The sequence below is a fragment of the Zeus faber genome (genome assembly GCF_960531495.2).
Source record: "Zeus faber genome assembly, chromosome: 1".
In the NCBI taxonomy this organism is placed as follows: domain Eukaryota; kingdom Metazoa; phylum Chordata; class Actinopteri; order Zeiformes; family Zeidae; genus Zeus; species Zeus faber.
In genome coordinates this window covers 44,786,105-44,802,563 of record NC_137193.1, presented here as the reverse complement: position 1 = coordinate 44,802,563, position 16,459 = coordinate 44,786,105, and the positions used below count along the sequence as shown (strand labels likewise).

The 16,459-nt window shown below is 45.7% G+C and overlaps 1 protein-coding gene across 1 annotated transcript; it reads left to right on the top strand.

Annotated features, from left to right (window-relative positions):
- Nucleotides 1–8,624: 8,624 nt before the first annotated feature.
- On the top strand, nucleotides 8,625–10,444 carry cdkn2c (cyclin-dependent kinase inhibitor 2C (p18, inhibits CDK4); the record flags this gene model as incomplete). Its single annotated transcript, XM_079996651.1, has 2 exons — nucleotides 8,625–8,702; nucleotides 10,085–10,444. The coding sequence occupies 2 exons, from the start codon at nucleotides 8,625–8,627 to the stop codon at nucleotides 10,442–10,444; spliced, it is 438 nt and encodes a 145-aa protein (XP_079852777.1).
- Between the last annotated feature and the right edge of the window lie 6,015 nt (nucleotides 10,445–16,459).

Genomic DNA, 16,459 nt, shown 5'->3' with positions numbered 1-16,459 from the left:
TCGCTGTGGTACGGCAAGACGTAAAGTGTGGAGACGTGCCGGAAAACGACGCGAGGACACAGGGGGAACTGTTGTGGCGGGCGCCACTGGACATAAGGGATGGCGCTTGGTGGTTATGGACGTTCCCACTGAGCTACTGAACATTAGAGAAATATGGAATTTACAATCACGAAGGACGAGCGCCTCCCCTCCCCCTCCCCCCAAAAAAGAAATGTTTCATTTGTTGACATCGGTGCAGATCTCACAACACACTAAAACTCGCCGTCATTAGTGAAGTTGAAAATGTAAAATGTATAATAATAATAATAATAATAATAATAATAAATTAATGAATGAATAGATACATGATTATAAAAAATGCCATCATAAAAAAATGGAATTGTTGCAGACTCCCGCAATTCCTTGAAGAACCCCTAGGGGGCCACAGAACACAGTTTGACAGAGATATGATGTCACAGTCACAGGATGTAGCTCTTTTTTGGGGTAAATATATATATATTTTTTTTTTTCACTTTCAATAATTATTGTAAATGGGTATAACGTGGTATTTTATTTTATTTTCACTTTCAGGTTACAGCTTTATAAAACAAACGTACAATTACAGTTTAGTATTTGTGGTAACAGACATCTAGACTGCACCGTCACTATATACAGTATGTACAGTACCGGATACACATATTTTTATCTGACCTTTTTTGGTCAGTTTGTCACAAGTCACACGTCATGAGAGAAGAGGATACACACAACTAATAAAGAACATTGAATAATAGATAGGTAGACAGATAGTGTTGGGATCTGGAAAAACGGATGCCTCCCAGGTTGGTTGATGTGTGGAGCTTCCTCAATAAGATGGGAGACGGGTGCGATGCAAAATGGATCCTTTATTGGTGCGGCGACAAAAGACCAAGAGACGAGCCAAAAGCAAGAGCGCGCCAGTGTGTGTCAGAGAGAGATTGTGAGCGAGATTGTGTGTGTCTTTTTAGACACTCCTATATATTTCCTCCTAGGCAAGTCGTCATAAAGGTTATTTGGATGAGAGATGTCATAAAGAGACATTTTCTATGTTGGGCGCCATTTTCAAGTAATATGCCCTGTCATTTCTTTCAGGCGTCATTTTGTGTTCTATACTACATCCAACAATCCCCCTTTTGACCTCATCAAATATGAGGTCACTCTAAAACAGTTATCGCAACATATATTAACCATGGGGAAAGCAAATACAACATCGTAATGACATGTACAACAAACACTACACAATTCATGACAATGCATGGCACCAGGAGTGATTGGCAGGGAAAACCCCACTTGTCTTAGTCGGAAAACCTACCAACATCCTTATTACTGAACGTGAGGATGGCATTCACTCACCACCTGGACCATTTTCAATAACAAAATCGTCGACAAACTGCAAAGATCTATCTCTCTCTTACCTTATACTAAACTTATTATTAAACTTTTATGAACCTTATACCAAACTTAAACATTTATTAACCTTATCCTAAACTTCAACTTTTTAAACCTTATACTAAACTTAAACATTTTGAGCAAACAAAAGTACAGAGGGATTTCGTAGGAGCAGTGTCTCCCTGGGTGTGATACTGGATCTTGCAGCTTTTCTGCTCTTAACCTCATGCGAGCTGTGCTTACTCAGCTGTTTTGATCTTTCTCTCTTGAACCCTGATCAACTAGATGAGCTAAAACAGTTAAAGGGGAAGAAGGTAACTAAAACATAAAAGTGTCCAACACAGACTGGTCAACCCATCGGATCCTACAGCTGGGCCTTTCCCTACCTAATAGAATCTTACCCTAACACGAGAAATAAAATATAAAACACTGAACTTCTTCCCAGATAATCATCTAAAATAAACATAAACAAATCAGGAGGGGAAACGCCTGGGGTCCCGTCGAGGTGGACAGTCTGCTTCTGGGCGGGGAATGGTGATCGTCCCGCCTCGCTCCTCTATGACCTAGAGGGGAGAGGTTACTAGAACATTCACCCTCGCAGCTAACAGTGAGTGCCCTGAATCGGCGGCTGCCACCTGTTCCTCAGGGGTCGGGCGGTGTCGTGGTGCTGTAAAGATCTGGTCGTTGGCAGTCGGGGTTAGAGGCTGCGGCGCACTGACTCCAGTGATACCGCGTGTCCCCTTCTCCCTCGAGCCGAAAGGTGGTGCGCTCGGTGACCTGATGTGGTCCCGTCCACCGGTGGTCTGCCTACTTTCGCTGGATGACCCTCAGCAGGACCCACTCGGCCGTGGGTAGTTCGGAGTTACCCGGGCCTCCCCTGTGAGACAAAACTGGAAACAAGAGCTCGCAGCAACACATTGGTTAATCATAACGGTCCGGTCCACCTGGCCTCCGGCCACATTTTTTTTCGCCCCTTTCAACCAGACCCAGTTGGGGACTCTTACAGCCTTACTCGATGATGGGTTGATTCGCTTCTCCAGCGTGGTCCTGTATTTTTGAGGAGAGAGCTAGAGAGAGAGACTTGCAGAACAGTTAGGTTATGGGTGAGATCCAGGGTCGTCCCCCTCAGATCCACCGTGGCCAGACTCTCGAACCTCCTTTCTGTGCATAATTCAAAAGAAGAAACCTGTGTTGCTGTTAGTGGATGCCCTTATTGACATAAGAGCTATCGGAAGGGCTTCTACCCTAGTTAGCTTTGAGTCCACGCAAATCCTGGCCAATTTGGCCTTAATTGTACTATTTGCCCTTTCTAGGGGTAACAAAAGAATCAGAATTTCTTTGACTTTAGACAATTTAAATCCACATAAGTATTTTTATTATTCCAATTATTATTATCATTATTGTTATACCCATTCCAATTATACTAGTCACATAACCATGTGGGCTGTTTTCGTTAATGCTTTTGCTACTGCGGCTGCAAATCATGTGCGTGGCGGTTGGTCTTTTTCTACTGAGTTCAGTTGGAGCTGTGACATAGGACTAGTCTATCTCCCCCTTTTTCTGAAAAAAGGGCAGCATTTTCCACTCCCCCTTTTTTCAGAAACATCCAAATAAAACTGTCAAAATTAACCTTTTTTTATCCTCTCCACAGAAAACCAGGGGTCCTCCACCCACACACACGCACTCGATCGCCACACGGCCAAACCCAACCTCCCAATCCACGCCACAGAAAACCCGGAGCCTCCTTTGATCCAAATTTTGACAGTCCACCGCCTGTTTTATTTAATCCAAATTGTGACAGTCCGCCGCCTGTCTTATTTAATCCAAATTTTACAGTCCTACGCCTGCTTATTTAATCCAAATTTTACAGTCCTACGCCTGCTTATTTAATGCAAATTTTTACAGTCCTACGCCTGCTTATTTAATCCAAATTTTACAGTCCTACGCCTGCTTATTTAATCCCAAATTTTTGCAGTCCTACGCCTGCTTATTTAATATAGTCACCCAGCCGAGGTTTAAGAGACCCCAAATTCTCTGCAACGCGGACAAAAGGGCCAAGTCCAACCACACGTCCGTGCTACACCCGCAGGCAGGCGCAAACGAGAGACCCCCAATCCTCCGCAACGCGGACAAAAAGGCCAAGTTCCTCGTTTCTCATATAGGTTTTATCAAATGTATAGATGTCCTGTATCAATTAAATTTATAAACGTCCTATAAAAGGCTCATATATCAATAGTAAAATGGGTGGCCCCTGTCTCTACCAAGAAAGGGAGCGATTCGTTGAGCACTCCCATCGGGAGCATGGGGTCTGCCTGGCCCCCTTCCGCCGGCTTTCTCAGTGGAGTGTGTCACTGCTGGTTCTCAGGGTCTTCCCACCCGTAGTCCCGGATCGGGAAGGCTCCTGCCAAAGGGCCAGGTGCCAGATGGGGGTTAGGGGCCACTCGACCCCCTCGGTAAGGTCCTCTGGACCCACGCATTCCCCACGGGTGTGGGGCTCCTGCCCTTGGTAGAGACATCTCCTTGCCTGATGGCTCCCCCTCTCCACACGCGTAGCATCTGCCTTGCATCGGACGCCCCGGAGGTCCCTCTCTCATACCTCGCTGTCCCCATGGTCGAGCCACATAGCCCCGCCCCTGGCCCCACCCACGCCCTTGAGGCCCTGGAGGGTAGGGGCCCTGTTCCTCCCATAGTGGGATCGGGTACAAATCTGGAGTGGCTGGACCTGGTGGGCCGGCCTGCGCGGGCATTTGTTTGGCGGCACCCGCCTTCTTTTTATCGGTCACATCCCGTCAGGCCTTTTCTAGTTCTAATTTTAGTAGTTGCAGCTGAAGGTCCTTTGACTGTGGAGGCCTCCTCCTCCTTGGAGTCGAGCGCTCTCTGCATGTGGTGTACAAAATGTCTTTCCCAGGTCATGGAGGGGCATCCCGGGATGTCAGGATTGGCCATCATGGCATCCTTTACTGTCCCCGGGGCCCCCTCTAACACCGCCCTCCGATACCATTCGATCGATGTTCGTTCCTTTTCAGGATGACTACCGGTTAAACGAGTCCATTCGTCCTTACATGCCGTCAGGTGCTCTCTGGGGGACCGTCCTTCCTTCCAGGGAAACTTAGGGACGGTGGAGGCCACAGTAGGGGGAAACCGCTTGCGTATGGCGTCATTAAGTGGTAGGGCAATCATGTGTAATAGTACCCGATCAGCCGTGAGCGTGGTTTCGGCGTCGTGTTCGATCTCTCGCGCCTCCCCTGGAGTCATACACCGCGACGCCACCCCGCGGTAATCACCCAGGGCTAGGGTGTGGCCTGCCGTTAGGCCGCTTAATTTTTCCAGCCACACCATGCCACCCTCGTATATCGGTGGTAATTTGTCCGCTAGGGCCTGGAGGTCACTCATCCCGTATGGTCGGTACACCAGAGGACCTCCACTTTCCTGCATTAGGGGTAACATTAAGCGGGACTGTGGGCCTTCGGGCCCGTCAGGTAGTCCGGTACGAGTGTGGGCCGGACTGGTCGCTCCCCCGGTTTGATGTCGGGTACGAGCCGTGAGTTCGGCCTGTCGTCGGGTGGTATCAGTATCGTCGGGTCGCGTGGTGGGCATGTGTTTGTGCGACGTGACTTTCTTTTTTCCAAGTCCGCTATTTCCCTTAACACCTTAGTTTCCTCGTCCTCTGTGTCGTCATCGGAGCTGCCCTCCTGGGAAGAGCCATCCGTCACTGTCACCGCCCCTTCATGGGGTCCGATCGTCCCTCCCCTTTTTTGCCTTCTCGGTTCCCCGTCATCAGTGTCCTTTGTGTCTTCATAATTGCCCGTCAAAACCCCTCCAACAGTGACTTGCCGGCCTTCTGTTTTAATCCCTCCCATCGGGCGATATTTGCGACACGCCCCCTCGCGGTCCGCAACTTCCCGTTGTTGTTCCTGTGTCTCATTCCTAATTCTGTGCAACGCCGTTTGCTCCCACGTCACTGTGCATGGCAGGGACCCCTGGGGAAAAACTACCCTGGGCGGCGCCTCCATTTCAGGGCCCAGCCGGTTTGCCGGCCTTGGCCCGCACGGTGGACAGTCCTTGGCGTCCCTGTCCCACACCCGTCAGACCCACTTTCGGGCCCATTCTCTACCTCAATTTGGAATCTGCCCGAGTCTATTTCCAATATTGGATACATCGCACTGGGCAACGGAGGCGCGGTCTGCGCCGCCTCGGCCTCATACGGCAAAGAGGCCTCTTCCTCCATCTTACCCCCCGAACACCCCATATGTATAAGGGAAAACTGCGGCCGACTACTGGGGGTTCTATCCCAGTCCCACAAATAGTTTTAATACATGTCCGTCTAATTCACCACCAGCTCACAATATTGGATAGAACCATACATTTACATCACATCCATCTCAATCTTTTCTTACTTTTTCTCTTGCGCACCCTTTATCTACTTCCGACTCTAACTTTGGATATGTTCAATTTGCACAGATTCGATGTAACAGGCCCGTGCTTACCTTTAGATGTGGTTAACCAGAGTCGTCAGTAGGCAGAGTCCGGGGCGGCTTTCGGTCAATCTCTAGAATCTCCACTACATCCCGGACGAGCCCCCAAAACTGTTGGGATCTGGAAAAACGGATCCCTCCCAGGTTGGTTGATGTGTGGAGCTTCCTCAATAAGATGGAGACGGGTGCGATGCAAAATGGATCCTTTATTGGTGCAGCGACAAAGACCAAGAGACGAGCCAAAAGCAAGAGCGCGCCAGCAAGTGTCAGAGAGAGAGATTGTGAGCGAGATTGTGTGTGTCTTTTTAGACACTCCTATATATTTCCTCCTAGGCAAGTCGTCATAAAGGTTATTTGGATGAGAGGTGTCATAAAGAGACATTTTCTATGTTGGGCGCCATTTTAAGTAATATGCCCTGTCATTTCTATCAGGCGCCATTTTGTGCGCTATACTACATCCATGGATGGATGGATGGATGGATGATGGATGGATAGATGGATGGATGGATGGATAGATAGATAGATTTTAGTGATCCAAAGGTTGCTGGTTTAATCCCAGGCTCCTCCTGCTAGCATGCTGTAGTGTCCTTGAGCAAGACACTTAACCCCTAATTGCTCCTGATGGCTGCGTCCGTCGGTGTTTGAACAATTGTAAGTCGCTTTGGATAAAAGCGTCTGCTAAATGTAATGTAATGTAGATAGATAGATAGATAGATAGATAGATAGATAGATAGATAGATAGATAGATAGATAGATAGATAGATAGATAGATAGATAGATAGATAGATAGATAGATAGATAGGTGTACATATATATGTGTGTATATTTACCTATATATGTGTATATATATGTTCAGTATGTATGTATGTATGTATCTATATATATCTATATATATCTATATATATATATAGATATATATAGATATATAGAGAGAGAGAGGGAGAGAGAGATAGATAGATAGATAGATAGGTAGATAGACAGACAGACAGACAGATAGATGAGACAAAGTAATAAGAAACTACAGCTCAACACAAGAGGGCGCTGTGGTGACAGGGAACAGGGATGGGATATACCACTAAAATACTCGTTTATCGCCGATGTGCAGGATAAACGCGCGGCTTGTGTCCATCCTTTTCGAACAATAATTATAAAGCGAGGAGTTATAAAACAACGAGGCGACACGCGGCTCTCTAAAATCACCAACGGATGTGTTCGCTTTGAAGCAAGTGGTTTGGGTTTGGTTTGAATCGTTCCGCCCTTCCCCCTGCAGCTCTGGTCCAATCTGAGTTTGTGCTTCTCTCTTTCAAATTCTTTCAAATTCAACTCTATGTCACAAGTTGCGATCATGGCTTTTTTTTGTTTTTTTATCTCAAATGCCCTTCCACGTGTCGTCCTATGTGCGTCAAATGCGGGAAATACTTAGGTACAGCCTCTCAAAAGACAGATGCCGTGAGGGCAATCTGTAAATTGCAGGCTCATTATTTATTTTTTTTGTCATTTTCCCGAGACAAGATGGCTCAGTGAATAGCATATATCTTTATTTATTCGTTTTTTGTTTTTTTTTGTTTTGTTTTGTTTTGGGGTTTTTTTGGGGGCGTGGAGGGTGCATGTCTGATGGGATGTATCCAAACGATCTGTCTCGGTTTTTCTGATCGTCGTATTAAAACAGCAATGGTTGGTTTCACCCTGGATGTTTGTCTGGATCTGCTGGGCTGCAGGGAGGAGCGCCTGTAAAATGGACTGCGGTCTAAGTAAGTAAGTCCCAAAATAAACCTCACACTCGCCTAATCGATGAACAGCTTTACACAATCATAGCAATGATCGCAATAAATAGCTTGACCTGCTGAATACTCCGTTTATGAGGAATTTATTAAATTAATCCTGTTCGATTGCACATTGTAAGATAGTGTGGGTTACAAAAGCTTACACAGGGCTGTACATAACAGTGAATCGTATGGTTTCAATGGTTTTGTCAAACCCCCTAAATTCAGCTTAATAACAACTAATTCTTATATTTACAGGTAAACGGTTTCTGGTTGAAACTGCTAGCTAATAAAATATATGCTTCTGGCAAATCATCTGTCTGACTACGGGTCAACCGTAGCCATTCAGATTGCATGTACTGCTATTATTATTAGGTTTTGAGATATTTTACGCTTATGTTCTATTCAAAGAAACTACTGTACTGAACAATACGCTTAGAGAATGATAAACACACGACAAGCAGGACATCTACCTACGCAATATCTATTTTCACCCTCTTATGTGCCAGTTAAAAAAATGAACTTTTTTTTTTACAGTACAACAAACCTATAACACTTCTTCATGCACTTAATACCACTTGGAAACACAACCATGTCGTAGATCCTTGTCCCAACTTGCAGATACTTGTTTTTGTCTTTGGTAAAACATCTACAGTCAAGTGACATATTTTTGTAATAACTACTAATATGCTAGATGATAATAAATCGACAATTCACATGCAGGGCCCGTATAATTGCCCAAACAAGGTGACATGTGACCCTTGGCTTTGCATATGCTGAATATATAGTGTGGGGTTAGGGATGCCACCTCAGTGGGATGAGCCATGCTGCTTAAAGAGGCAGGGGAAGGGAGGTGGCTCACATCTTCATTGTTTCCTGTTCCACAGACCTGTCACAGCGTTTACTTTCTTCTAATTCTTGAATGGCCGAAGGCAGTGGCACACAAACTGACCGTCTCTGCACGGCTTCTGCTAATGGAAACATGGATCAGGTTTTGTTTTTTCTAAGAAATGGAGCAGACGTCACTGGATACAATGTGTTCGGCAGGACTTCTTTGCAGGTCGGTATAAATGCGTCTCTTTGAAATGAGTGTCTGTCAAAGGTGATTTAAAACGAGGTAGGTTTAGATTAAACTATTATACCAAACCTTATAATGGAATGTAGAAAATGCAAAATAGGTCAGAGAGAGAGTCACTTGATCCAGTTCAAATAATTAAATTCCTTCCTCATTTTTTGTATGAAGAGACCCCATAATATTGTTACTCCTGGTATGTATTTAATCTTAAATAAATACGATTCATTAAGCATTGTAAGCTTACCATTTGGATGTTTTCAGAGTGGAATCCAACTTGTTTTCTTACACCAAAAGTCTCAACAACAGTTGATCAAAGAGTGGCATGATGAGATGTGTAATTATTGTAATTTAGTGGAATTAATGTTGAATTGATGAATTGATACTCTTTATTATCTGGTAAAGATAATAACTGTTCTTGACAATTTAGTGTTAAATGCTGCTGTAATGGTGACAAAATGGTGGATCAGGAAATAGCTGTAGGCCATAGGCCTACAGCTATTTCCTCACCCACCGTTTTTTATTCATTAAAAAAGGCTCTTTTAGGCAAATGGCAAATAAATCAATGGAGATACAGGCAGGATGCACAACAATAGAGGCACACAGTTACAATAATATTGTATTTGTGTGCCTATAATGTTCCTATGTTGATCCTGCCTGTATCTCCACTGATTCATTTGCCATTTTTTTAATTAATAATGAGTATATATAGATGACCTTGATTTCAGGTTTGGCAATATTTACATAAAACCTGAGACAAATGTTTTAAATTCAGTTTTACAAATAAAAGTTAAAGTCAAAAGTCATTAAAGGTCTTACATTTCAATTTATGAGATCTTTATTTCGACATAACATTTTGTCTTGTGTTATTTATCAAAATGTTTCTTTCTTTGTCGAATGGTCAAAATAACATCAGTTCTCTTTGGTGTCATTTTGGAGCCATGGAGCTGTGGAATCCAACCACGTTTATTGCTTTCTGACCTAGATACACAGGGACCGGGCGTGTGATACCAAAAATGGCATTATAAAGTTTAAATGCTGTAGTGTTCTGCATACACCTTAATAAGCACTCAAATGTATTACATCTCCGCGGTAAATGCACTGCTGCCAATGTTGTCCATCATCATATGCCACATTGCAATTTCATATTTTTGTATTCCATTGCACATCTCCCCACTGGATATTTTTTGAGCGGTTTATTGCATATATTGTATGTTTATATTTTGTTTTGTAGGCCTATACAATTTAGCTTGTATTCTCGACTGAATGAAGTATGTAATAATGTTTACTGTTTAATCATTCTCTTTAGAGGGCTAACTGGGTCGTGTTTCACTTGATTTCTTTTGCCGTGTCACCCTCCTCTCTCCAAGGTGGTTAGACTGGGCAGTCCCGCCGTGGCCGCCGCTCTCCTGGCCGCGGGCGCGGACCCCGACGCGCGCGACCCCGTCCTGGGCCTCACCGTGGCCCACGACGCGGCGCGCGAAGGCTTCGCGGACACGCTGCGCGTGCTGGTGGAGCACCGGGCCGACGTCAACCTGGCGGACGCGCGCGGGAACCTGCCGCTGCACTTGGCCGCGGAGCAGGGCCACCTGGGCGCGGTGCGGCTGCTGCTGGGGAGGACCGCGGACCCGGCCCAGGAAAACCTCCGGGGCCAGACCGCCTACGACCTGGCGCGCGGCAACGGGTGGACGGGCGCCGCGCGGTTAATCGCGGAGTATCTGGAATTGTGACGATCTGTAGCGTAGGCCGATCAGAGGCGTGTAACGTGTAATAGAGGCTTCCAATCGGTTCAGTTGTATCCCCTGAATTCAACCGATACTAGTGCGTGCTTGTCTGTCTTACGGTGACATCAGTCAATGTGCTTTCTATGCCGACGCCGTGGGCTGCGCGATTAATCGATGTAATATAGTATAGCTCACGTCAGGGATTTTGGTTATCACCATACATACATACATACATCACCATGCTGCATTACTTATAGCTTAGACCATCGATGTTTCAACTCTGGGGAGGATCTGACAGGGGGACGGCAACGCGATCCAAATTTGTCGGTAGTCGTGAGCTGGAAAGCCAAAGGTCAGAAGCCAGTGCTCTGCCGGAGAGGGAGCACGGTTGCGCACACTGACCCTTTAATAATGGTCAAAGGTTCTAAAGCGGCTTCGTGGAAAATAAGGCAAACCTGCTTATGGCCATTCAAATCCTGCGACAGCCGTGAGCGGGGAATCTACTGTAAATGGAGGAAATATACTCCGTGTTATGCAAGACGCAGCCTCGACGCGAATTAAAAGTTGTTGCTGCTGAGCAATTTCAAAAGGCCATCCCCGACATACCGCGGTCACGGCCAAAGATAGATATGTGCCCGTTGATCATATCTCCGAGTATGTCAACCTCTGTGCCATCCCCACGTCGGCGTCCCGCCACAGTAGCCCAGGATCTCTTTGAAGAACCTCCTTTGTGGGCATGGCATTCCAGAAAGTCTACATCCTGATCAAGGGCGTGTCAAACAACCTGGGTATTCAAATGACTTAAACCACCCGCTAGCCACGTCCCTCCTTCAACAGCCCGGAGAATGGGACGGTTTCCTCAACCAAGTAGCCCTGGCCTATGACAGCCCTTGCTCCACCGCAAGATTTTATTCCCCCCCCCCCCCATTCTCCCTCACACGCGGCCGTGAAGCAAAGATGCCAGCCGACCGGCTGTTCCCTAATGCCATGATCCTGCCCTGTGCTTGTTCTATGTGTATCTGTATGTTAGGTATCAGAACCCTGCTTCAGAGTCCGGGCGTTTTTTTTCTAATTTTTATTTTTTATTTTCAGGGATTCTCCCTGGCCGATGTTTGTTGTCGGGGATATATGGTGGACACGCAGGAGAGGAGCCTTTGTCATGTCATGTGTCCACCTGCTCGAGGCTTTGTTCCATCTAGCCCCCCTCTCGACAATAAACTTGTGTCTTCTACCCCGTCGTCTGCACGTGTCTCTGTGCCCAAGTCCCTCTAGGTCTGTGAATCTCAAGAGTTTTTGTTCCCGCATGTGCAGTTACCTGTTTATTTTATAGTGAAAGAGGATGTTTCTTTTGTGGGGGGGGGGGTAAAAAGTAATTAATGCTCATTACCTCAAAGCTCATATACTAAAATCTGTTAGAATATATGCCATTAGCAGTATTAGTATACTTGCAGATGTTACAATAATCTGTAGAATTAATTCCCTTTGTTTATCCTCATATTTAGTTCAGCATTTCCCTTTATTTTCTGATTGGCTGATTTGCATGCACATCATAAATAAATAAAACAAATAAAGAACTCAAATGAGAAGAGTTGTGGTTGTTAAGTGTGACGTCATTAAAACAGTTATTTGAGCTTTACCCGACACAGGCCTGCTGCCAGTCTACTTGATTTGCAGATTCTAGGCCTAAAAGCAGGAATTTGGTTGCTTCACCAGGCCCCATCGTCTCTACTGATGAGCGCTCCGATTTTTCAGATTTTGTAGGACAAAAATATTTTTTAATTTTAATTTTTTTAAATTTCCATTTCTGAGGACTATTTTCCTCGTTGTCTAGTCACTCAGTCGACACTATTATACTGCGCGTGTGCGCATAATTGAAAATAAAGGCTAGGGGAGGAATGAATGGAAAACATGAACAAATATGAATATTTTTGATGGGATATATTTTTCATCTTAGCTGAGCTATATGACGCATTTTAGTGCATCCAGGGATAAAAACCCCGGCAGTGTTTTTTTCATAGACAATACGAGAAAAAAGGTAAACGTAGACCGTGCAGATATGAGGGTTCGGGTCTGGTTAGAGGAAAGCCCTCATTAGAATACCAGAAGGCTGCTGCAGCTAAAAAACAACGCATTTTTATTTCACAATAAGTATTTTTTACACCACCTTGCCGAAGTAGTTTCCTGCGAGTTGGGCCTAAAACGCTGCGCTCACTCAGCGGCTTTTCATAACGTTTCTGTTCCGTTTCATCAGGAGGGAGGCGCACCAGCTTTCCACAAACACACTATTTTAAAACTTTTACTCAGCATAATAATATCATTTAGAATCAAACTACCACAGTCTCACTTTCAGGCCTACACTCAGAACAGACCGACGCCGATATCGAAAGTGAAACAGCCCGTGGAGATTATGTATATCTGTAGGGGAATTCCGTCTAATGTAGCGGTATACAACGCCGATAACGTTACGTAAAAAAAAAAACATTTAAAGTAAAATCAAAAAGGATCCAGTTGCTCTGTCAATATTTAGCTTTTAAAATATTTACAGAGCAACTGGATCCAGCATCAGGTGCAGAACAGTGGCTGCAATTGCAGCTCTTACGGATTTCTACAGATCATATTCATTGCGTTGTGAATTGTATACATGTTCAACTGTACATGTACACTTACAGATACGTTTCAATTTACAGATTAATTTTAATGCTTGAACGGAGACGAAAAAAGCCACAACACAGGATTTTACTCATACAAATACATCTTATTTTTTACCCTGGTAACCATGACAACACCGGCACATCAGCTTACATTTGCATTATATATCAAACGTGACGTGAATGTAAACAAAAGCATCTGACGTGAAACATGACCTTTCAAGTGTAGGTATGAATGTCACAACTTTTTGTAAACAGAAGTTATACGTCACCCGCATTTGATACATTTAGATGTATAACATTTCTATCGTAAGGCGCCTCCAATTGCAATGGTTTGTGAACCATTGAGGCAAAATCAATTTGAGTTTTAGAAATAACTATTTGGGGAGGCTCGTGTCTTTCCCTTGGCAACTGTCTTTCGTTCCAAAAGTTTACAGAAAGGCGGAGTCGTCCCCATTCGAGTCAAGTTAGTCAACATTAATATTAATAAGAAAATAAAAATATATCTAAAAACGTTATATTACGTGTTTCATTTAACTGATCACGCCACAAAAGAACCATGTAGATATTAGTCGAATCGAATCAGGATCCGTTTGTCAAGCCACATACATAAATACAGAACAGAAAAGCCAAATTTAAGATTTAAGATATACAAAATATACAAATGCGATTCTGTGCACAGGATACCTTTTGGTCGAGGCATATTGGGTATAAATTATAAATTATTACAATGTTTATATTAAGTTATTACAGAGTTTATGGTGTTTAGGGTGTTTATTTAATATATTGCACAAGCTGTTTGTTGCAGGGTAGAATGCCCTAATTCGCCGACAACGTATTTGGGAAAACGAAAAGGTTTTTAAATTGATTCCTGACCTTTAATGCCGTTACTTGTCCCTCTGCACTATGTCCCCTCCTCTCCCCTTTGAGAGTACAGTACATTGTCCGACAAGACAGCAAAATAAATCCTAAGAATGTGGGTTATATTTAGTTCAAACCAAACCCAAAGCTCCTTCCAGTGTCAGCCGAGAGTCAGAGATAGAAGAGAAGGAAGGAGAAGTGGAGGGGGAGGAGGAGGGTTAGTTATAAATAGCAGAAGTCTCTCCAGGATGGCAGGTTTTTAATTAACAATAGAGAGTGTCTGATAATCCACAGTTAATCCAGAGGAGGGAGAGAGGGGGAGATGGGGGGACGGAGGAAAGGAGGAGAGAGTCCCTCCTAGCTGTGTGTGTGTATGTGTAGGCCCAGACGAGATGATCAACACATAGTATTATTCAAAAAAGAGCATTCCAACCAAGTCAAACGGAAACAAATGGGAATTGGCTCTCTACATAAATACACACATATATATATATATATATACATACATACATACATACATACATACATACATACATACATACATACATACATACATACATACATACATACATACATACATACATACATACATACATACATACATACATACATACATACATACATATAGCATATTTATGTGGTAGTCTATACCGACATTTGCAGGTTTAGGAACAGAGACCGATTCTTCCTGGCCGTGGGGCGCCGACATGGCGAGGATTTTATTAGTAAACATAACAAAAGGGCTCACAGGCAAAACCGAATCATAAAATAAAAGACATGATAAACTTCTCTTTTCCCGGTCGGGCTCTGGTCCACAGGCGTTCCAACGGCCTGCACCCGCGCGCATCCCACTGAAAAGAAAGAAAGTACAACACATGAAAACGCTCCCAGCCGGTTCCGACCGATCAGCGCTTTAGAGTCTAACAGCCCCGGTACCGGTACAGCTGCGCCGCTACGGAGCCAAGCCAGCCCCGCGTCTTGCAGAAGTCGGCTACAAACCTTCTATCGTAACCTGTCAGCCCTAAGAACCGCTTTACCTCCTTCTTGGTTTTGGGCCTCAGACTGTTCGCGACCGCTGCTGTTTTATCCATCTGGGGCCGCACCAGTCCTCCGCCCAGGTGGTACCCCAGGTACTGTACCTCCCTGTGCGCCCCAGCACGCTGCACGTGCCGCTCCCAGGTGTCACTGGGAACAATGGCGTCATCTCGATCTCGATCTCGGCAGAAAACTGGCCGTAACAATCCGTACTCCAGCTCAGGGAGAGACGGTTACTGGAAAGGGCCGGGGTGGAATCAGTCGTGTTTGGAACCTCCGGCCTCAACTCACCCCCCTCGATCACCGTGGTGGCCAGACACACGGATGCTGCCTCCTTCCACCGCTTCAGGACGCCGCCCCGCCCCCGTCAGACCGCGCGACCTCATCGTCGACCTCCCCAATCCGCCGTGTGACCACGAAGGGCCCTTGCCATTTGGCGAGTTATTTAGATTTGGACGTAGGGAGCAACGGGCGGAGTCGGGCCTCTCTGTCACATAACCGGCGCTGCCCTTCCTGGAGCACGTTTTCCCGTGACAGTCGTTCCCAACACGCGTAACTTCGCTCTCGGATCCATAACTTACTGAACTTCGTTCTGACCGCTTCGAGGATCTTCCTCCCAGTTTTCTTTGAGCAGCTCTAGCAGCCCCCAGGGTCTCCTACCGAAGAGGAGGAAAAGGGAGAGGGATACAGGGGAGAAAATTCCGCGGAGTCCTGAGGCACCTCCCGCACCGATAAACAACAGGGGGTCCAACCTCTTGTCCCGATTCCTGCTGTCGCAGGAACGCCGTGAACGAACTTTCGAATCGTGCTTTTCAGCGTTTTATTAAAGCGCTCCACCAGACCGCCGCCCTGGGGATGGCAGACGCTGGTGAGAATTGAGAGGACTCCCAGTAACTCGTAAAGTTCCCGAAGTGTACGTGACATGACCGTAGCGCCCTGGTCGATCGGGGTTTCCTTCGGAATCCCGACTCGGGAGATGACCTGAAACAGCGCCTGCGCCACATTTTTTGGCCGTAATGCTGCGCAATGGCACCGCCTCGGGGTACCGGGTTTGATCGTCCACGAGGACTAACACAAAACGATACCCACGGGCACTGCGGTCTAACGCCGCCTCCACTAGTGGGAGGTGCCTCCACTAGTGGGAGGTGCCTCCACTAGTGGGAGGTGCCTCCACTAGTGGGAGGTGCCTCAGCGGGGCGGTTGGGGTTGCCGGAGGGTTGATCAATTGGCACTCAGGACACGTGGTGCACCACTTACGCACATCTGCCCGAATGCCCAGCCAATATAAACCATTATCGGCTGCAGTGTTTCATCTTGTTCGAGGTGACCGGCCATCGGGTTAAGCAGTCTGGAAAAGCATTTCCCGGCGGCTTTTAGATTCCAGCAACTGGGTTATTTCCTCTCCCGACTTAGTGTCATGGCTCGCTCGATGTAACCTTTCCATTATCACCGAAAAATACGGGCGAGTGAGTGTGGC